This window comes from Schistocerca gregaria, chromosome 4 (assembly GCF_023897955.1).
Source record: "Schistocerca gregaria isolate iqSchGreg1 chromosome 4, iqSchGreg1.2, whole genome shotgun sequence".
Classification (NCBI taxonomy): Eukaryota; Metazoa; Arthropoda; class Insecta; order Orthoptera; family Acrididae; genus Schistocerca; species Schistocerca gregaria.
The window spans coordinates 633,452,070-633,475,971 of record NC_064923.1 but is presented as its reverse complement, the minus strand read 5'-3'; the positions used below and the strand labels follow the sequence as shown (position 1 = coordinate 633,475,971).

The following is a 23,902-nucleotide window of genomic DNA, read 5'->3' as shown; positions in this document are numbered from 1 at the left end:
TCGCCGGTCATTTTGTAGTCCTAAAAAGAAAAATACCCGTATGTAGGTTCAAAGCGAATCCTGACGATGCGTTTCGGGAAAGGGCTGTAGTTTACCTCTCAGGGTAGTAGTAGTAAGAAACCTTTAAAAAATGACAAATGTGGTGTCTTCTTCTTGTTTTGCCGCAATTTATTGCACTAAAGACTCTTGCGTTTATATAAACCATTCTAAAAACCACATAAAACAATTGCGATTCGCTTTCGCTATCACAAGATCCTGCAACATTCAACATAGTCTAACTGTGGTATCACTGTCCTCTTGACGCAATGTTGTCGTAGTTGGTAACGTTGAAGTTGACGTTTTATGTAGTAACTCTGTCGAATGCATGTGTGTTTATAAATACGTAGTAAGGGTTCACCAATTTGGTGAAAGCGGTATCCGACAACATGGATAGGCTGGAAAATATAAATCCGAAGCTTTACAGGAAATGTGAAGAGCGGCAAATAACTGAAAGTGATGAAGACGATAGTGTCACCGATGAATTTGATTCTAGAGAAATCTTCGGTATCCTTAATCTTTATTCATGTATGTTAGTAACAACATTTCCTTCGTCTTGACGATCTTTTTTCCATATATTTACTCATACTTTTCATGATATTAGATATCATAATGTCGTTGGTTAACAGACATTAATGTGTTTTAGTTTTTCTTTTAGTGTATCTCTTATATGATGTGCACAGAAATGCCAAACAGTACTGTCAAAATTTACGGTTTACAAGTGCTTAACGCTAGTTCTCATTTTATCACGTTGCATAGATATAAAATATAGTCATGTATTATGCATATCTGTATTAAAATAAAGGTGCGTTAATGGGTGTCAGTTCTTTTAGCCTTAACTGTAGCTAAGATCTTATACGAGGAATAAATGATCCAGAACATCCATTAACATTAGAGGAACTTAATGTTGTGGAGCTCGACAACATATCGGTAAGATCACAGCACATTGTTACGAAACTTTTTCGTTTTTAAGTATGTCGGTTGTATGTGCGCAGTAATCAGAGTGTGGCTATGTTCGGTTGGCTTTTATCTTTCTGTTATGTCATATGGAAACATCTATTGACGTTCATTTCACTATTTGTGAACCAGCAGTGTTTCGAAACTGACTTCACTTTTGTACAGTATCATTTTGTTTAATTCTAATTGTGTTCACTGGATTTAGAATTGAGGGACACTTTGTTGAAAATCCGACCTCCACTGAAGAAGCAGTAAATATACCTACAGCCCTATATTATGGGTACTGGCATTCACATTTCTGTAGGTGTCTGCATTTCCAGTTGCCACAATATCACCTCGACATAAGTTGTGGAGAGGTGTCGCCATCTTTCTGTGATACATGTATTATACTTTGGTACCGTACACAAATTTCTCTTCAGCCTAATTGGGCAAAAAAAAAAAAGCTAAACATGATTTTTCCACAAATCACAATAGTAATACTTGCATAAAAAAAAGACTAAGAAAAAGTTATACTGTGATTAAGGCGCAAGTTTTGTATTTGAAACTATTGGTGGTTGGATGCCCCCCCCCCCCCCCTCCAAGAAAAGAACAAAAACAACCCTGCCCCATTACACATACATACACGTGTATGAACATACATACATACATCTCGGGTTGATGTCAGAATATAGTCTAAGATTCTGCAACTGGTGGATGCCAGTGGAACGTATGCACTAGCGTGCTGAGGTTTTCTTATAGAGTTTTTTGTTACATGTAGGGATGACTTGCGGTTGATAGAAGGATCAAATTAAAAGTTTATTCCCACCATTGCTACTGAGACATCGCAATAATTTTTCTGCTTAAGTTTTTCTGTATCCACAAGAGTTAAATTTGACTGCGTTGGAAAAACCATCAAAGATACAGAAATACTTGAGGAAATATTGTTAAACTATGCTGGCATTTCTGGACATCAGGATAAAGGACCACAAGAGTGACATTTATATTAACAGCTATCAAATTTATGTCGCAGTCATCGTGTTTTGTTAGGTTTAAAGGGTATAACCTTATGTTTCAGACGGATTTCAGCTTTCAAAAAGAGGTGAGATATTAAACATGTAGCCAAATTCCAAAAGTAACTATGCATTAGTGTACTACCAGTGACCAAAAGCATAAAAAAGTGAGAAATTACAGCAGTTCTGTTTGTTTTAGATTAGGAGTGAGGAAAACCAATAAAAGCATCTAGTGACCCATAAAGCAGTGTTTAATATGTACATGACAATGTATAAATTTTGAAAGGAATTGTACCCCACCTGTGACACTTTTTCTGATTGTTAGTGAAATCTAAGACCAGCTCTATAGCTGAGTGATCATGGTGGCTGACTGTTGTGGAGGGGACCTGGGTCTGATTTCTGGTACTACAATGAATTTTTCCTTGGTGGGAGGACTGGTAAATAGTACATTCAGTGTAATGAGGCCAACTGAGCAGCTGCTGAAACAATTAGTAGCAGTTCCAAGGGAGAGCACGTGCCCCACCAAACCACATCTGATGACGCCATTGGCAGATGATGACAACAGTTGGTCGGCCCTTATTTTTATGAAAGTTTGGATAATACACAGTTAAGTGGAACCAATCTACACTTTAAGTAGAGAAGCATTGATTTGTTTTATAGTCACTTCACTTACAGAAATCTGCACAGAAGGAAGAAGTTAGACGCTGAAGAAGAACAGGGCACAGCATAGCTGGACCCGGAGATAAACCATATGAGATGCAAGGTTGAATCTCTACATAGGTCTAATAAGCAAGTGTTAAGGTGGCAGTGTTAGGTATAGCTGCATGGAATAATACATCTAGAACAGACATTGCTCAAGCAATCAAAACATTGCCACACAAGCTAAGTGCAGCAGTCATCGGCTATTAATAAACTCTCCACTTGGCGACCCTATGGCTTTAAGTGGAAAGTGACAGATAAAAACAAAATTGAAAGGAAGAAATTTGGTAATAAATCAGAAAAGAGATGTGTTGCCAAAAGAGCTCTATATTTGATGTATGTGATACGTGCTTTCCATGAATGGCATAGATCACTACAACCTCAAACTTTTCACAGATGATGCAGTTACCTATAATGAAGTACTATCTGAAAGAAGCTGCATAAATATTCGGTCAGATCTTGATAAGATTTTAAAGTGGTGCAGAGATTGACAACTTGCTTTAAATGTCCAGAAATGTACAATTTTGGACATCACAAAACGAAAAAAGTAGTATCCTATGACTATAATATCAATATCACTGTTGAAATTGGCCAAATCACATGAATACCAAAGTGTAACACTTTGTAGGGCTACAAAATGGAATGATCACATAGACTGTCATGGGTGAAGGGGGTGGTAGACTTCAGTTTATTGATAGAATACTGGAAAAGTACAGTCAGCCTACAGATGAGACTACTTAACAAATCAACCTTGCGACCGGTTCTAGAATATTGCCCAAATGTATGGGGAACCATACCAAACAGGGATAGGCCTATAGAATGTATATGGAGAAGGGAAGTATGATTGGTCAGAGGTTTGTTTGATCTGTGGAAGAGAGTAACAGAGACACAGAGGGAACTGAAAGACTCTTTGGAGACAGATGGAAAGCTATCCTGAGAAAGTCTACTATAAAGTTTCAAGAACTGGCTTCAACTGATGCCTCTAGGAATCTACTAAATTCCCCTATATAGCACTCACAAGGGATCATGAGGCTAAGATTAGAATAATTACTACATGCACAGAGGCATTCAGTCCGTCATTCTTACCATATTTTGTATGGGAAGGGAATAGGAAGAAACCCTAATAACAAGTACAGTGGGACATGCCCTGTTCCATGCACCTCACTATCATTTGCAGAGTATAGATGTAGATAAATATCTTCATTCCTTTAGCAGAGCTTATTCTCAGGTCAAAAAAGGTGCTTCCTTCTAAACCCTCAAAAATCAGTGTTCATTGAAAAAGATTGTATGGGAAAGCCTGCCTAAAAAGTAAGCAAAATACTTTCTTTGTAGACAAGAATGCTTGATTTCATGAACTTACAGATGATGATCTTCTCTAAATACAAAACTTTTTCACAAATGATAAAATAGCAAACACCTGGTACATTGGACACCCAGCAACTAAGGAAAAAAAGTTAGATTTTTAAACAAACAAAAAGGAAGAAAATCCAGATATTCAAATTAAGGTTTTCAACTTGCATCCAGTGTGTATTATTTCATCTATACCTATTCTTAGATGAGTAATAAAACTATCATATGTAGGTATCCTGTAGATACATAATCTCAGAGAAGTCTTAGGCTCAGAACCAGCTGTGAGAAAGATCGTGCCAAGAACATTCTCTGGTGAAGTTTGAAACTGCTGGAAGTGAATCGGCCAAAAACAGGTATGCTACAATTCCACTGAGAGCTGTTGAAGAAAACTTAGACACACATATTGTGTGATCTGTTAGGGGACTCAGTGAAGGTTTTTGAAGGTGACAAAAAGGATGTTCGTACATTGAGTTTGAATAAATTTTCTCCTGAATCCAGACATCAGACATGTAAGGAACACATATTGGGAGTTTTCAGGGAACTGGAAAAATTATCGAAAGTGAAGGAGTCGTCAAGTGCATAGTTCTTTTATGGTGATGGATTTTTTACAGTGGAAATTATTAGATGATCAAGACCAACAGAACTTTCCTGCAAGTTTATTTAAATAGGAAGTGAGGTCTCAAAAATTGAGGTACTGATTTACCTAAAAATGGTGCAATACAATTAATTTTATCTTGTAAATACAGATTCTATTTTATGCGAGTCCCACCTGTGATGATTTTTGATTGCAATTTTTGTAAATAAGAATTAATAATGTAACATCTATTGATATTTCTTCATGGAGAGGATTCTTCTGTTAGTGTAAATTCAGTATTTTCACAACAAAATAAACGCACAATTAACAGAGTTCTTGTAAAATGTTGTTGGACATTCAGTGTTACGTCAATTTGATGCCAGAATCTCTGAAAAGTTGATGATTAACAGCACACTTTGTAAACTTCTGATCTTTAGATAGAAAGACTATGTAAAACAAGTACAGTGGAACTTTGATTTACATTCCCCGATTTTTACATTTTTCGCAGTTCTACTCCATCAGTTTGTAGCCTCTGTGAAATACACATAAGATCAGTGCTACAAATTCCCCTATTTTACATTTCTTCATAATAAGATTTACCTTGATTTAAGTTCTTATTCTATATAATCCATGATCAGTGTTGCCAACACGACTTGCGACATTTAGCTTCACCACGCAATTATGATAAAATTACTGCTAGGTTGTTGTAGTGGTAATGGAAAAACAAGACAGTTGATGTGAAATGTTCTGGACAATGCAGTATGTGCCGAAGGGGGCCCAGCCATCACCTTTTCTTGTGCCATCTTTTTGCATGTGTATCTGATGCACTGTATTCAGTAACAATATCAATCATCAACAATTTAAATTCAGACACTGAGTCTCGAAGAATATGCTCAGTCATCCCCCTGCGGGTACGGGGGCAGGAATAGGTCTGAGGAATTCCTGCCTTTCATAAGACAGAAAGGAGTCTCATATGTTTCAGTCATGTGATGGTCCCCTGTATGATTTGATCTCCATTCTTCAAAATTTTTCCGAAGAGCAAGCCAATTGGGGAAGGGCGCTTTACGTGGTGCATCATGTCCATTGTTCCTTGATACCTGTATCCTGCTTTCTCGTAAACGTATTGCAGTCCCCCTCATTCTCTTTCTCTTGGGCGAGGACACCTTCGTGGGTGTGTTTTCCACCATGCATTATGCAGTATCGCTTTCTGCGCCGACGATGATCTTGGACTTAATTGCACCTGGTATTCAGCACAGTAGCCAGTCCGTTGTGGTGGGGCCGCCATGTACCCTGTTGGTTGTAGCCCTCTGACAACACAGGGATCGCTCTGCTGATGGCTGCACTGTTAACTCCCCATGCACTGGAGTATTGGGACTCCCAGCAATGGCCATCCTGCCAGGTGGCCTTTGCTGCAGCTGGGTGGCGCCCGAGTGGAGGGTCCCTGGTCATAGTGGGTGGCATTAGGGCGGATGAAGAGTGATTAAGCTTATCATGTCATCACTTGCTGGTGATAAAAAGTGTTTTAAAAGTCTCAGTATGATTCAAGGAAGTACGACCCTAAATCATTCCCCTCCCTGGCCACACCATGGGAGGAACGTCAGGCTAAGGATGGCAGCGAACCTTATTCACCCCAGTATCTCATATGTACGAGAACTGTTGGGGACACCTTTGTTTCAATGAAGCCGCAGTTTTTGTGGACAATTTAGAGGACAAGTTGGGGAGGTGGAGGGCTTGTCCAAAATGTGGTCAGGGTCAGTCTTGATAAAAACAGCATCCTCTGTCCAGTCACGGGCATTACTCGCTTGTGACAAGCTGGGGATCTTTCCATTACCATCATGCCCCATAAGAGTTTAAATATGGTCCAGGATGTTATATTCCACAGGGACCTTCTTTTGCTGTCTGACAACGAGCTGCCCACCAACTTAGAGTGCCAAAGTGTTCATGTTGTCTGGCGTGCCCATTGGGGTGCAAGGGATAATCAGGTTGCCACCAGTGCCTTCATCTTGGCCTTCGAGGGTTACACATTGTCTGAGAACGTCAAGGTGATGGCCTACCGCTGTGCAAGGGATAATCAGGTTGCCACCAGTGCCTTCATCTTGGCCTTCGAGGGTTACACATTGCCTGAGAACGTCAAGGTGATGGCCTACCGCTGTGATGTAAAGCCATAGATCCCTCCTCCTGTGTGGTGCTTTAAGTGCTGGAAGTTTGGCCATGTGTGTTCCTGCTGTATTTCCAGCGTCACATGTCTAGATTGTGGACGTCTATCACATCCCAGTACTCCATGTGCACCGCCTCGCATCTGTGTCAACTGCGGACAGCACCCTTTGCCTTGCTCGCCAGACTGCAGGATTCTCCAGAAAGAAAGAAAGAAAAATAATGGAATACAAGACCCTGGACTGACTGACTGACTGACCTACACTGAGGCTAAGAGAAAATATGAGAGGCTACATGTTGTGCGTGTGACGTCAACCTATGACAGTGGTTCTACCATCTTCTGTTCCGCCGCGTCCAGTTGGCTCTCGGGGCTGTCAGACTCCACCTGCCTCTTGATTTTTTTTGGTGGGGGGAGGGGGGGGGGCACTTCCCTCCCTGTTGCTCCTGCACAACGTACTTCAGAAGCAACACCCCCCCCTCCTCTCCCCCGTCCCCCCATCAGGGATGCCACTCCCCACTTCTCAGCCAGAAGAGCGTAAGTCTTCTTTGGCTCCTCTTGCTAGGAAGGGATCCCTTCAGTCACTCCCTTCCCAGGTTCCTACAAGTGGCAAAGCTGACACCCACCAGTGGCTGAAGCAACTACAGGTAGCTGGTCATAGGGTATCATGGACCTCCTCAGTCCCTGAGACTGAATTGGTGAAGCCCTCCCAGCTGGACAAACCTAAGGGTCAGTGAGAGAAACCTAAAAAGAAAAAGACCCCCAAGCACCAAGGCACTGCGGTGTCCCCCACACCACCACTACCTACAAGCTCTGTGCCTGAGGATGAGGTGGAGATTCTGGCACACGCTGAGGACCTAGATCTTGCTGGGCCCTCAGAAACAACAGGTGTCAATGGTGCAGGTACTTATCCAGTGACAACAAGTGACCCAGAGGCATAGAATGACTCATTGAGTGTTTCATGCCTTCCCAGTCTCACGATCACGTAATCCTCCAGTGGAATTGCAACGGTTTCTTTCATAACCTGGCTGAGCTATGTCAACTGTCAACTGCTTTCTGCATTATCCTCCAGGAAACCTGATTACTGGCAATGCAGACCCCTGCCCTCCGCGGTTATAAGGAACCGTAGTGACTATAATAGAGTGTCAAGGTGGAGCCTGCATCTGTCCTGAATTCAGTATGTAGTGCACCTGTGCTGCTTCAAATCCCTCTGGAAGCTGTGGCTGTCAGAATAAGGACGAGGCAGGACATTACTGTCTGCAATGTATATCTTCCTCCAGATGGTGCAGTACCCGTGAACATATTGGCCTCAGTGATTGATGAACTCCCTAAACCTTTCATACTTCTAGGAGATTTTAATTTTAATGCTTATTGGCCAAGGCAGAGAGGTCGAAAATTTACTGTCAGAACTTGACCTCTGTCTCTTAAATACAGGTGCCCCCACACATTTCAATGTGGCATATGACACATATTCACCCATTGAGCTCTCAGTTTGCAGTCCTGGCCTTCTCCCATCTATCCATTGGAGAGCACATGACGACCTGTGTGGTAGTGACCACTTGCCCGTTCTCCTGTCACTCCCCCGGCATCAAGCCCATGGACGCCTACCCACATGGGCTTTAAACAAGGCAGACTGGGACACCTTCACCTCTGCTGTCACCGTTGAATCTCCCTCATTTGGCCATCGATGTTGTCATTGAGCAGCTCAGTACAACGATCGTTTCTGTGGCAGAAAACGCGATCCCTCATTCTTTAGGGTGCCCCGGCACAGGACAGTCCCTTTGTGGTCGCCTGAAGTCGCTGAGGCAACTGAAGAGTGTCGGCGTGCTCTACAGCAACATAAGCGACACCCTTCCCTAGAACACTAAATAGCCTTTAACTGGCTCTGTGCCCACATCCGCCAGCTTGTAATACAACGGAAACAGGAGTGTTGGGCGAGGTAGGTGTCAACCATTGGGTGCCATGCGTCACCTTTCCAAGTCTGGATGAAGATCAGACTTCTTTTTGTTTACCAGACGACAACAGGTATCCCTGCCATTAACATCAATGTCACGTTGTCTACTGACGCAAACGCGATTGCCAAGCACTATGCTTCAGCCTCTGCGTTTGAGAATTACCCCCCAGCCTCTCGCACCCTCAAAAGGTGGATGGAAGAAAAGCCCTCTTGCTCACTACACACCACAGTGAACCCTATAATGCCCCATTTACAGAGTGGGAGCTCCTCAGCTTCCTTCCACATTGCCCCAACACAGCTCCTGGGCTGGATCGGATCCACAGTCACATGATTAAATATCTCTCATCTGACTATAAACAACATCTTCTCATCATCTTCAACTGGATCTGGTGTGATTGCGACTTTCCATTGCAATGGTAGGGGAACACTATCATTTCAGTGCTCAAACCCAGTCAAAACCCGCTTAATGTGGGTAGCTACTGGGCCATCGTCACCAACTTTCTTTGTAAGCTACTGGAATGTATGGTATGTTGGCAGTTGGGTTGTGTCCGCGACATCATATCCTTGCCACACTGTATGAGTGGTATCTCCGAGGGGGCCGCTCCAGATTTTTATCCAAAACTTCCTGTTGCTCTGTACTCTCAGTGTCAAAGTCGGTGGCTCCCATAGTTCCCTCCGCAGGGCTCTGTATTGATGTCTCTCTATCTTCAGTGACCATCAAGGCATAGCAGCAGCTGTAGGGTTGTCTGTCTCCCCTTCTGTGTATGCGGATGACTTTTGAATTTCGTACTGCTCCTCCAGTACTGGTGTTGCTGAGCAATGCCTACAGGGAGCCATTCACGAGACGGTCATGGGCTCTAGCCCACGGCTTCCAGTTTTTAGCTGCAAAGTCATGTGTTATGCACATCTGTTGGCATTGCTATGTTCATCCTGAACGAGAACTTTACCTCAGTGATGATCCACTCACTGTAGTGAAGACATTTCGATTCTTAAGACTGGTTTTCGATGCCCAATTGACTTGGCTACATCACCTTCATTTCATTAGCTGAAGTGGAGTGCTGGCAGCACCTCAATGCTCTCCACTGCCTGAGCTACACCAACTGGGGTGCAGATAGCTCTATGCTGCTGCAGCTCTACAGAGGCCATGTTCAATCCCACCTTGGCTATGGGAGTGTGGTTTACAGTTCAGTGGCGCCCTCAGCATTGCGTTTACTTGACCCAGTGCACCACTGTGGCATTCACCTAGCGACGCGAGTTTTTAGAATGAGTCTGGTGACCAGTGCCCTGGTGGAGGCCAGTGTCCCTCTATTGAAGGGTACTGCTGGCCAGTTTGTAGTTCTCCTGCGCATCCAAATTATCATCTCCTTTTCCCAACTATGGTGTTTCATCTCCTGCATCAGCGGCCCAGGTCGGGGCATACCATTGCGGTTCGTGTCCGGTCCCTTCTGTCTGAACTGGAGTCCTTCTCGTTACCGTCTCTCCTCGAGGTCCATTCACACACACCTTCATGGTGTACGCCTAGGCTGCAGATTCTTCAGGATCTTTCGCATGGCCCAAAGGACGCAGTTCACCCTGCGGCTTTCCGATGTCACTTCCTTCTCGATTCTTGACATGTACCGAGGCCATGAAGTAGTTTACACCAACAGCTCGGCTCAATGGCTGATGGTCACACTGGCTTCACATACGTCCATGAGGGGCCATATTGAACAGCATTCCTTGCCCGATGGCCGCAGTGGTTTCACTGCTGTGATGGTGGCTATATCTCGTGCTTTTGAGCATATACACTCATGCTCTGGCAAGTCATTTCTCTTGTGTACTGACTCCTTGATCAGCCTACAAGCTATCGACCAGTGCTACACTCATCATCATTTGGTAGCATCCACCCAGGAGTCCATCTGTGCCCTGGAACAGTCCTGTCGTTCAGTGGTGTTTGTGTGGACCACAGGAACATCGGAATCCCAGGCAATGAACTTGCCAACAGGCTGGCCAAACAGGCTACGCAGAAACTGCTTCCGGAGATGGGCATCTCCGAATGTGACCTGCTTTCTGTCTTACATTGCAAGGTTTTTCGGCTTTGGGAGACAGAATGACATAACAGTATGCACAACAAACTGTGTGTTATTAAGGAGACTATGAATGCGTGGAAGTCTTCCATGCGGTCCTCTTGCAGGGAATCAGTTGTCCTTTGCTGGCTCCGGATTGGCCATACGTGGTGAACACATGGTTACCTCCTCCATCACGAGGATCCACCTCGGTGTCACCTTGGCTCACAAATGACAGTCATCCAGCTCTTGCTGGACTGGCCACTTTTAGCCGCCCTGTGGCGGACTTTAACTTTGCCAGCACTCTACCTTTGGTGTTGGGCGACAATGCCTCAGCAGCAGCTTTAGTTTTACGTTTTATTCGTGGGGTTGGGTCTTATCATTTGATCTAAGTTTTAGCTCATATCCTTTGTTCCTCTTTGTTCTCCACTCTATTGCTTTTAGGGTGGAGGTTTTAATGTGTTGCAGATTGGCTGGCTTCTTCTTTTTATTCTCGTGGTCAGACAGCCATGGTAATCACCTCTCTTGTTTTTATCTCTTTGTGTGTCTCTGTTGTTTCCTTGTCCGATTTTGTCCATTTTAGTGTGTGTTGCTCTTCTGTCATTCTTGAGGTTTCCTCCTTTCTTCAAGCTGTGTTTTGTATGTATTGATTATTTTATTCCCACCCTTGTGGAATTATTGTAATCGGAACGAGGGACCGATGACCTAGCAGTTTGGTCCCTCCCCCCTCTTTTAAACCAACCAACCAACAATTGTTTTAAATGGGATTACTGTGAGTGAATGACCAAACTGTCACATTCCAACCTAACTTACAGTAGAGATCAGTTTACCAACACAGCCAGTTTTCTTCCTTTAATGTTCGTTGGCTTTGCCACTCTCAACCTAGCCTAGGCCTTAAGATTTGTTGCTGTAACCACATAAACTTTTCTTTTGTGCTAGTTCGTACAATTACAAAAGAGATACTACTGCCATTGATTTATGACACTTAAGATGCAATTGCAGCCTTCAGGTAGAATTGCCACTTACCTTCAGTCCAGACTATTACTGAAGTTTAGCCAAAAATCCATTCTTTGGATAACAACTTGGACTCAGAAAATTCTCATCCTGACAGTCCGTTACCAATCTCTGATGTAATCACTTTTGCGCGTTGCTATATAAGTCATGGAATAATAATAGGTGGCAGTCAGTTGGCAAGATGCCTCGCCGTCGTGTGTATCACTGGCATCCTACCATTTACAAAACTGCTTTCAATGGCGAGACAAATTATAACATGAATGTGAACATTGCTAAAGTTATCAACACTCTCCATGCTCCTGCTGTGTTTCGTGGTGCCAGAACCCAAAATCCATTGACAGCTATCGGCAGAGTAGTGTTACATTTTCTGCAAACTGCTTGAAAGGATGGTTGCCGGCAGATTAAGGTGGGTCTTGAATTTTGGGGCTTTTTACCCCCATATCAGCATGGTGCCCAGGAGGAATGTACCACAACCAATCACCTGGTTAGTTTAGGATCAGCAATCTGACAGACTTTTCCTAGATGCCAACACCTCATTGTGGTACTTGACCTACATAAGGCATACTACACATGAGGCGATCACATTTTACTGATCCTCCATGACTAGGGCTTTCAAGGCTCCCTTCTGATTTTTATCCCAGTGGTACATATTTCACTCAGCTGTCAATGAGTCCCACAGGGCTCCATGCTGCTGAATGTCGCACTCTTTCTCATCACCATCAGTGGGCTAATGACCTGTGTTGGGCCACTGGTCATCCCCGTGCTGTAAGTCCAAGGCACCATTTGAAGCACCTTTGCTTGGAACCTTTCCCATGGTTTGGAATTCCCTTGTGAAAAAATTCAGGTTATTCATTTGTCATCATACTCAGGTCGGTCCTTACCCATATCTCTGGTTTGCATCCTGTCTGTTGAACATGCTACTCTTCTCTGGACTCATCAGGTACTGGTCTCGTCCTGACTGCGCTAGGGTTGCCAGGTTTATGGCTTTGTGGCACCTTCAGCCCTGAAATTGTTAGACCCAGTCCATCGTCATGGCATTTGATTGGCCACAGGTGCCTTCTGGTCTAGTCCTGTAGGCGCTCTCCTTACTGAAGTGGAAATCTCAACTCTTCAGATTTGATAGTAGCAATTGTTGATCACTTGTGCAATCACCATCTGACAATTTGCTTATATCCAATTTCTCACATTCATTTTTCATATGTACTGCCCTTGGGTGGGATTACCAGTGGATGCACCTTGCAACACTCTGCCATGACTGCCTCCTAACTTCCTTAGAATGTTTCCCCACACCACACTCCCGCATTGGTTGGTACCCAGGCTGCGAATTAGGACTGGTCTATTTCATGGTTCTAAAGTTTTAGTCACCTCCATTATATTGTCTGTTCCTTTCAGTTCTCCAAGAGTATCAGGGTGTTAGCATCATTTATGCTGATGGATCTGAAACCATGTATAGGACAGGATATTCTTCTACATCTCCCACCAGTGAAGAACATTCATTGCTAGGAACAGGCAGAGCTGATTGCTATTAACAGAGCTCTACATTTTATTAAAAGAGGCTCCCTTGACTGTATTTTAATTTTCAGTGACTCAATGAGCAGTCTCCAGTCCATTGCTCACTGTTACACTTGTCACTCTGTGATATCCGCCATTTGTGACCTCCTCTGTGACTTCAGTCATATTCTCTGCTTACTTACCTTTCTTCGGTTCCCAGTCTATATGGTATCCCAGGAAATGAACTGGCCGGCCGTTTGGCTAGATAGCTATTACCTGGTCGATATTCACTTTGATGGTCTGAGGTGCAGGTTTGCTGGTGAAAATAAGGCTACTGCTAAGTCAGAGATGGAACAACATATGATGGGCTCTTGCCCCCTTCCCCCTCCCTGCCCAAATAATTTCTGCACAATACAGGGGACCACTGTTGCATAGTGCTCCTCATTCTGTTCCTCCCAGGGGGAATCAACAGTCTTACGTTGCCTGCACATTGGTTATACCAGACTAACCTGCAGTTTTATTTGATGTAATGAACCACCCCCACATTGTGGTTGTGGAGCCTTACCACCAGTAGCTCACATCTTGGTAAATGCCCCCTTGTTCTGGCCCTCCAGGCTTAGCATGGTCTTCTGAATTCTTTGGCTCTGGTATTGGTGGAAGTTGAAATGCTTCTCAGTTTCCACTGTGAAAGTGGGTTTTATTCTCAGATATAAGGTGGGATGGTATTGTTGGGTCAGGGAATCTCCCACTGGATACTGGGTCTGAGAAAACTATGTCCTACCTCCTTTGCCATTACCTCTTTCACTCTTCATGTACTCTGTTTTAGTTACTTTTAGGTGTGGTTTCCCTCATGTCTGCCACTCTTCATTTTCCACATTAGATGTAGCATTCTGTTGAATAGTGGGTTCTCTTTAATGCCTTGACTGTAATGGATCAGGAGTGTGGTGGCTGTGGGCAGCATGGCTCCCACCTCATTGAGGGCCCGCAGACTCCCATACCTATTATACTGAGGTGACAAAAGTAGTGGGATACTTCCTAATATTGTGTTGGACCTCCCTTTGCCTGGTGTAGTGCAGCAACTAGACTGGGCTTGAACTCAACAAGTTGTTGGAAGTCCCCTGCTGAAATGTTGAGCCATACTGCTTATATTGTCATCCATAAATGTGCAAGTGTTGCCAGTGCAGTTTTTGTATATGGGGCGATCTCTCAATTACATCCCATGAATGTTCGATGGGAAATTAGTTGAATTGTACAGAATTTCTGTTCTTCAAACTGTGAGCAATTGTGGCCCGGTGACATGGTGTATAGTCATCCATTAAAATTCCATAGTTGTTCGGGAACATGAAGCTGAACATAACCATTTCCAGTCAATAATCAGTTCGGTTGGACTGGAGGACCCGGTCCATTCCATTTAAGCACAGCGCACCCTGTTATGAAGCTGCCACCAGCTCGTGCATTATCTTTTTGATGAAATGAAATGCGCCATACTAGAGCACTACCGTTAGCTCCTACCAACTGAATTTGGGACTCATGTGACCGGGCTATGGTTTTCCAGTCATTTAGGATCCACCAATATGGTCATGAGCACAGGAGATGTGCTGCAGGCAATTTTGTGCTGTTAGCAGAGGCGCTCGCTATGGTCATCTGCTGCCATTGCTCATTAACACCACATTTCGCCACACTGTTTTAATTGATACGTTTGTCATACATCCCACATTGATTTCTGTGGTTATTTCATGCAGTGTTGGTTGTTTGTTAGAACTGACCACTCTACGCAAACACCACAGCTTTCCATTGTTAGGTGAAGGCCATCAGCTACTGCCTTGTATGTGGTGAGAGGTAATGCCTAAAATTTGATATTCTCGGCACACTTTAGACACTATGGATCTGAGAATATTGAATTCCCCAACAATTTTCAAAGTGGAATGTCTCGTGAGTCTGGCTTCAATTGCCATTCCTATTTTGAGATCTGTTAATTCCTTTTGTGTGGCCATAATCACGTGGGAAACCTTTTACATCAGTCAGCTGAGTAAAAATGACAGCACCGCCGTTGCACTACACTCTATACCTAGTGTAAGTGATACTACTGCAATCTGTATATATCTCTATTACTACTCCATGATTTTTGGCACTTCAGTCAGTTTCTCTCATCTTGTTTTTATTATTGACAGTCTAACTGATGTATATTACATTTTTAGCCTTCTCACTTTTACAGTTTTGAATCTCCTGACTTAAGACATATGGATGCAGGTGGGGTTTCTCTCACCTTGGATGAGCCACAGTAGACCTTTCGTCTCTGATCTTTGCACGCACCTGATCTGTATATAATTTAATTCCCTTAAAGAAATATAGACTATTGTCATTTTTTTCCAAAATACCTTGTAGTAGTGCTTTTTACATCAGAAGTAACAAAAATAGTGGTATGCCATCTTTTAGGTACCAGTAGGTGGAGGGCAGCTGTTGACTCTTTTAGCTGATAATATTTGGTGCTCATTACCTGTATTTACCTTCTGCAAATCCTTGTTAGTTGAATGTTTTTTGTATTGTGAGCTATGCTGAATTGTGGACCATCTATAAAGATGTGTGTATGAGATAGTTGTGAGGTTTCTTCCTCTTCTTTTTCTTTGCTCTCTCTCTCTCTCTCTCTCTCCCTCTCTCTCTCTCTCTCTCCCTCCCTCCCTCCCCCCCCCCCTCCCCCCTCTTTTTAAGTCTTCATAGTGTATGCAAAATTAAACCTGTCCGTAGAATGAATTTTCAGTTGGCAGCATTCTGTGCGTTGATTTGAAACTTTCGGGCAGATTAAAACTGTGTGCCAGATTGGACCTCAAACTTCTGCACTCGGTTTCAGAGTGAAAATTCATTCTGGAAACAATCTCTTAGGCTGTGACTGAGTCATTTCTCTGCAGTATCCTTTCTTCCAGGATCGTTAGTCCCGCAATGTATGTAGGAGAACTTACGATGCAAGTAAAACTGTGAGGATAGGTCAAGAGTTATCATGCTTGTATACATTATGACATGTGCATTGTCCTATAACTAAAGACTAAATTGTATATAATTATACATAGTGTTAATACTGTGCCAGCTGTACTTTCTACACACTGAAAATCACTTTATTTCGCTATTGTGATTGTTTTGTTTTCTGTAGGTGGATAACAGCAAGAATGAAGTGAAGGTGCTGTTCACTCCAACTATTCCACATTGCAGTATGGCAACAATCATAGGACTTTCCATAAGGGTACAGTTGTTGCGTGCATTACCTCCCAGGTTCAAAGTCAGTGTGGAGATTGCACCTGGTACTCATGCTTCAGAATCAGCTGTTAACAAACAGCTAGCTGATAAGGAGAGAGTTGCAGCTGCACTGGAGAATTCGCACCTGATTGAAGTCATTAATCAGTGCATCGTTACTTATTAAGGACATTGGTGCGATATAGTGCTTCATGAGAACAACTTGTTTTATAAAGCATTTGCAACTGTTGTAATTGTGCTTGTTATTTTATTTGTGTAGCAGCACAGTTGTTCAGTAGCACAGATGCTGTGATTTGCAGTTTTCATATGAAATAAAAGATGATAAATATTTTATTTGGAATGTTAGTGTTCCTGTGTGTCCCAAATAATTACTTCAGGTTAATTCTCTGTGATTCATAATTAATTTTATTGTGTGTATAAAGACCAGCTTGAAACACTTACCTTAAGAAATCGAAGACTGTAAAAACATGTACCATCAGGAAAGTGATGTCATTAGTTAATTACTGGATGCTATGGGAACTTTGTTTCATTCTCATGTCACAAAAATTAGTGCGAGGTAATGGAAATATTAAATTTAAAGATATTGTGCGAGACATTGTGAATATTTTTAACAATAATTGTTATGTGATATTTCATCTATATATGAGTTTCAGAGTCTTATTCAATAAAGAAAGTGTTCAATAAATTTAATAAATATTAATTTTATTGGTAAAAGTGAATGGTAACAAAAGTTGTGGAAACAGTATAGTTGGTTGTTTGCTGAGAAATTTAATGTTGTCAAAGTTGCAGCAAGGAGTACCATGCAAAGCATAGTCCAAAAATGGGTTTTAATAGGGTCTACGTAAAAAAAAAAAAAATTAGAATCAGAAACATACCCACACGCCTGGAAAATGTGGCTGGAATTCACCAGCAAATGCTCTAGAGTCCTACCAAGTACAGTTGACACCTGTTGCAAGAGACTGCCAAATCACTTCAATTGTACAGAAAAATACTCCACCTGGATCTGCACATGCATCCCTAATAAGTGTCTGTTGTTCATGCATGCAATCCAGCAGATGCTCCTCAGTTTCGTGAGTGGATGCTCACTGAGATAACAATGAATGGCCTGGACATGGATCTGTTTTTTATGTCTGTTGAAGCCAGGTTTCACCTGAGTGGTTATGTCAACTCATAGAATCACAGGTTCTGGTCAGTGGAGAACCTGCACAACTTCCATGGAACACCATTGCATGATCTGAAAGTTGGGGTTTGGTGTGCACTGTCTGCACACCACATCACTGGTCCCATATTCTTTTATCAGACACTGAGTTTGGCATGTTACATTGCCAACATTTTGAAACCATTTGTAGCGGCATTAACGGAGGAGGAATAGACCTACAGTTACTTGCAATAGGATGGAGCAGCTGCCCGTACAGTCAGCTGAACTTTGAAGCACATTTACACAATGTTCACACCTGACAATGTTCTTAGCAGAGGTCAGTCTTGTCATGGCTCTAGGTTACCTGGTGTGATTACTTTGTGTGGGGAGCCCCAAGTCTAAGGTGTGTTGTAACAACCCTTGAAGAGACTGCAGCAGCTCCAGCAGTCCACATCAATCTGCCTTCAGTAACCTGCTGACCAGTGCCCCGAAGTACGAAGAGATGAGCAGTGGTCACTTTCAACATCTCAGATTAGTACCAGCCAGCCGCAGTGGCCGAGCAGTTCAAGGCGCTTCAGTCCAGAACCGCACTGCTGCCACGGTCGCAGGTTCGAATCCTGCCTCAGGCATGGATGTGTGTGATGTCCTTAGGTTAGTTTGGTTTAAATAGTTCTAAGTCTAGGGGACTGATGACCTCAGATGTGAAGTCCCATAGTCCTCAAAGCCATTTGCACCATTTCCAGATTAGTACTGTATTTGCTTTTCTCTGCTGTGTTTCTGTGTATCCCAGTCCTCTGATATCTGGGCCACTTTTATTTGCCTCAGTTAGGAGTAAAGGAGACCAGTCATCAAATAGCAGAAATCTTAAGTCATCACACAAAAGAGAAGAAAAATTTGCTAGCTTTCAAAGTAAACCCTTTCTCGAGGGAGTGTGTGGCGCACACACACACACACACACACACACACACACACACACACACACACACACACACACACACACTCTTCATGCCCCTACATGGTGCTGCCTGGAAACACAATCTAGGGATTTCAGTTCAGCAGATGGACTGATGGGGTGGGTGTCATGATGGGAGGCGGATAGAGGTGGGAGGCAGAAGAGGAGTTGGGGTGGGGGGTGAGTAGCAAGTGGCTTTGAGGGAGACAGCCAGTTTGCTGGGTTAGGAATGCAGGAGGGAGGGGTAGCAGGTGTGTGGGCTAGGTTTGTGGTACACATGTGCCAGAGCTGTGGGAGCATGAAAATTCAATGTCTAATGTTGTATCTAAGGATTTCTACTTGGTCTTTTCGTCTGTATTGTCTGCTGCTGCCTTCACTATTTCATGCCCCAAATCTGCTCGATTACCTTTTAATGTATTGTTTTCCACTGTTTAAGTCAATAGTTATTTAATGCTGCCTTCAAAAATCTCAATGACCAGTGATTCTTTTCATTTAACCTGGTGCCATCCTCTTAACAGTTTTTCTGCAATTTCTTTCTTATTTTTAATCTGGTCAGAGTACGCATCTGGCACTGGAAATATTCTGCCGTTTAAAAAGTGGTTTGTAAAGCTATGTCTTAAAATTATAATTCTACTTTGGAAGCCTCCACTGTATCCAAGTCTGTTCCATTTGTACAATCTCTTGAGTCTTAAACCAAATGTTAGCAGTGATTAAATTGTACACAGTGCAAAATTCTAAAAGATACTTTCCATTTCTTTCCCTAGTCAAAAGTTCTGCACTTTCTCTTCTTGACATTGAATTCCTGTCTCCCATAACGAATATTTTCCTCGCTGAACATCTGAATAATTTCTTTTATCTCATTGCACATTCCTTCAATATCTTAATCATCTGCAGAGTTAGTAAGCATACAACTTGCACTACTTTGGTTGATATTGTCTTTGTGTCAATCTCGACTATGATAATGCGCTTAACGTGTTGTTCATAGTGACTCATCTGCATTCCTATACTACTTGTGCATTTAACCCTATAGATTGATTTGGGAGGACGGCAGTTCAATCCTGCATCTGGCCATCCTGATTTAGGTTTTCCATGATTTCCCTAGATCACACCAGGCAAATGGTTCCTTTGAAAGGGCACGGCTGACTTCCTTTCCCATCCTTCCCTAATCCGAGCTTGTGCTCCATCTCTAATGACCTCGTTGTCGATGGGACGTTAAACACCAATATCCTCCTCCTCCCTATTGATTGACAACACTATTACTGGAAGTCCTGTTCTTCCTGCCACTGCACTTAATTCTTGTTATTTACAACTTCAGGCTACCAAGTTATCTTTTTAATTCCGTGGTCTGACTCATAGAGTATCATTTTTGGTTCTTCTGATGGCATCCTGCTGAGTAGTCCCCAACCAAAGACTTAAATGGAGCACTATTTTACCTCTGGATTATGTCACACAAGAGAGGCCATCACTGTAGAACGGCATTTCCTGTAGAACTGTAATGGCTGTATTTTACCCTTGCTTTCAGTCATTTGTAATATCAACATAGCAAGGTTATATATGTTAATTGTACAAAGTCAGATCAATTAATCATCCAGACCTGCTCCTGCAGCTACTAAAATTGCTGCCTTTTCTCTTTAGGATTCATATTTTAGTGAGGCCTCCCTGCAGATACCCCTCCAATGTCGTTTCACCTATGGTGTGACAATCTTCATATTTGAGGCACACAAGCTCCCCTACCATGGAAAGCTCCATAGTTTGTTGGGTTATTACCAGTAGCAAATACCATTAAGGAATAAATGTAAATGGAAGTGGATGTAAGTATTCAAAGATTGTTAGAGGCCTCTGTGAGATTCATTGTTGTCTACTTAACACAAGATTTTTACTGCTCACTTCTGCTGATAAATACTGTACTTACTTTAGGGGCAAGGACCCAAAAAATAATTCTATAATACAAAAGGTAGTGAAATTATGCTTAATATGCCAACACTGTTGTCTTTAGTTTACCTGTTGTGGCTGCAAATGGTGAATGATCGTTGGCGAATCTCCACATTGGAGTGGATTTCTCTGGTTTTTTTAAAAGCTCATTTTGTTAGACATTTAAGTGCTAAAGTGCACTTACGGGATATGTTGCAATTTACAAGGTGGTGGTGGTGGTTACCAAATTACTTCATTCATGGAGCAAAGGAAATTACGAGCAAGCAATGCCATTTGCTGCCCACATTTAACACATCATTCATTATGTTCACTTCCCATTATTGATCGTGGACTGTTGCCAACTGCAGCACACAATGGAAAAGCTTGGTACATTTTAAGAGCAATTTTACCCATGTGGGTTTAAGTAATTTGTTGACCATCTCATCTTGGAATGTACTCTTAGAATGGCTACAATAAATCCCTCCATGATGTGCAATACCTTCCTTGTAGCATTCACCACTGTAGCTGGTTGAGTGTCACTATAAAGCTCTTGCACCAGCAAACAATCCTCTGATGAAATGTCTCAGTCTTCACTGTATCCTCTCTATCTGTCTATTAATCCAATCTGGTATGAGTCCCAGATTGATCAGCAGCACTCAAAAATCAGTCAAACAGGTGTTTAACAAGCTACTGGTTTTGTGGTTGAATTACATTTTGTTCTTCCAATGAATCTCAGCCTGGCATCTGCTTTCCCAACAACTAGTTTTAGTAGTCACTCTGCTTTAGGCCACCCTGGATTGTTGCTTTATGGCTTTTACAGTTTTCAGTGATTTGCTGTCAGTAGTGTATTTCTCCACATATTTATGTGCAGTATGTTACATTTAGTCACATTCAGGTTCTGCTGCCTGTCCCTGCCCAGATTGTTGACCCTTTGCAGGTATTCCTGCATTTCCTACAGCCTTCTGACATTTCAACCTTCCTATAGACATCATCATCATCTGCGAATAGCCTCATGGGCCCTCCAACATTATCCTCTAGGTAATTAGTATATATTGTAAACAGGAGTAGCCCTATAACACTCCTTTGGCTTGGTACTAAAATTACCTTTACCTCTGTCAGTTTTATTCTGTTGGGAACAAAGTGTTTAGTTCTGCTATCAGTTTTATTCTGTTGAGAATGATATGTTGATCTGTCTGCTGGTAACATAATAATGCATATGCATAAACATGTTCTGTACTTCTGCAACAGACCACTGTCAGTGTAATCTGCTTAAAATTATGTACATCTGTCCAAAGATGTCTCCTTGAAAAAACATGAATTACTTTTGCTTCTTTGAATTGTGAGATAAACTTTGTTACTCCAGTATCCTGCTGTAAGCTACTGCCAGTATGAAGTTCTTTTGCATAATCTCTGTAGTACATCATAGGCATCTCAAACTGTGCAGATACCATTCCACTCTTGAGCACTTTTAGTTGATTTTCTATTAGAGCATCTCAATATCTGACATCCTGCATTTATAGAGTGACTGAAATGAGGGACCATTTTAAGATATTCTATGGTGAAACAATTTCAGAGTACCAAATGCAGTATTTCGTTCTTGTCATCTTCTGTTGAGATGCCTTTATGGTCGTTGAGTGACCGAATAGAATGTGATTGCTTACTGATTTTACATAAGAGCAAGATTTCACAGAAGTTTTAGTCAGATTGGTCAGTCGCTTCTTGCACTACTCTTGTTACAGTCATTTTGTATCGTATTATATATTTATTGGTCTTGTGAATAATACACTGTACAGGGGTACATAATGATATAGGATAAGTCAAATAATTTGCAATAAAATTTATCAGAATAATCAGTATCTAGCAATATAACTTTAACATTTGCGTTTTTACAACTTTTGTTTGTCAACTATACTTTCCTTAAATATGTGTTGAAGCCATTTTTACTTTCTTAGTGACTTTTCAAACAGTTTATATATTTGAAAGTCTGCAATTTGGCTATGGAACAGTAATTTCAAGAAGAGAAGCTACTCTATTAAACAGTATTTTATTTGAGTACATGCATGGTGAAGCCACAATAGAAAAGCATGTAGTATGTGGGGTTGCTGTACATTCCAGAAGTTATTTAGTAATGTGTGATCTTAAGCTTTCCCTGCAGATTGACTGTTTGTTCTGCTCTCTGGTGTCCAGCTGGATACAGTTGCCTTTGTAATATTATATTTTGACAGCATACCTTGCCATCATCTTCAAGTGATACCTGCAGAATGAACATCTTTGCTACATCCTGCCTTCTTTATGCTGTGATTTCTCCCCGCTTCTTAGCCTGTTGCCCAGTTGCACGATGCGTCATGTGGAATAGTGGGAGGGAAGGAATGACCAAAGACTGAGCATGAATCCCGGTCCCTAAATGCTTCTGATGCCTTCATCATATGAAGAAGTGGCTCTTGGCCAATGTTGTGATTTTAGTTGGCTGAGCACTGGGTCCCAAGCTTTGCTTAGAGTGTAGCCACTGCATCTGTTGGCCAACCCATTGGCCACTCGAATTTCATTAGGCCCCTTCAGAATACATCCTCATAATGATTTAGTTGGCCTTAACACTTGAGTTTCTTCATACTCAGAGTGCCCTGTAGCCATGCAATGTTCTACCGCTGCAGATTTTGTTGGTTGCCCAAGATCAGTGTGTTGTCTTATGTTTTTTCCACCTTTCTTTGTCTGCACAATTTGCCTGATGTATGTATGCCTTACCACATTTACATGGAATATGGTAAACATCTGATTTTTGGAACTTCAGGTTGCATTTACCATACCTAATACCGCACTTATTTTTGGAGGTGGATGGGAAAATGCATTTAATGTTATGTTGAATCAGGATTTTGCCAATTCTATTCGATACTTTGATAGCTTACGGCAGATACACCAGTGTCTTATCTTCCTCACCATGTTATATTTTCAGGACCTACACCTTCTGCCTGAAGGCACATTGCATTTGTGTCCTGCCACATTCATCTTCTTGAATATGCCCTTATGTCTGTTGAACTTCCCTTGGTAGGCTTTCTACATCCAATATTGCATAGGCCCTATGTAAAAGTGTACATACCCAGTAGTTCTGGAATGCCTTTATGACTGTGAAGCATGTTTCTATCATCAAAGAACTGAATGACTGGTAAACTGTTCTGACCAGTGTTTAGAGACTTGGTGACTATGTGTGTGTCACTTTCAAGTGTTGTGAATCATTCAGTATAAGCTGCTTGCCCTTACTTTTTTGAAGTTGGGGGGTTGTTTGGGGGAAGAGACCAAACAGCAAGGTCATCAGTCTCATCGGATTAGGGAAGGATGGGGAAGGAAATCGGCCGTGCTCTTTCAAAGGAACCATCCCAGCATTTGCCTGGAACGATCCAGG

The 23,902-nt window shown here is 42.3% G+C and overlaps 1 protein-coding gene across 1 annotated transcript; it reads left to right on the top strand.

Moving 5' to 3' along the window:
• Nucleotides 1-298: 298 nt before the first annotated feature.
• LOC126267251 (MIP18 family protein galla-2) lies at nucleotides 299-16,835 on the top strand. The gene is made up of 3 exons (XM_049972271.1): nucleotides 299-543; nucleotides 887-966; nucleotides 16,404-16,835. Exons 1-3 carry the CDS (start codon nucleotides 426-428, stop codon nucleotides 16,668-16,670), a joined length of 465 nt encoding a protein of 154 aa, XP_049828228.1. The 5' UTR covers nucleotides 299-425; the 3' UTR covers nucleotides 16,671-16,835.
• The last annotated feature ends 7,067 nt before the right edge of the window (nucleotides 16,836-23,902 follow it).

Bases quoted from the DNA above. Each gene is read 5' to 3' on its own strand.
- LOC126267251 (XM_049972271.1), top strand. From the start codon at position 426: ATGGATAGGCTGGAAAATATAAATCCGAAGCTTTACAGGAAATGTGAA. The intron at 544-886 runs GTATCCTTAATC...ACTGTAGCTAAG, and splicing joins TGATTCTAGAGAAATCTTCG to ATCTTATACGAGGAATAAAT. The intron at 967-16,403 runs GTAAGATCACAG...TGTTTTCTGTAG, and splicing joins TGGAGCTCGACAACATATCG to GTGGATAACAGCAAGAATGA.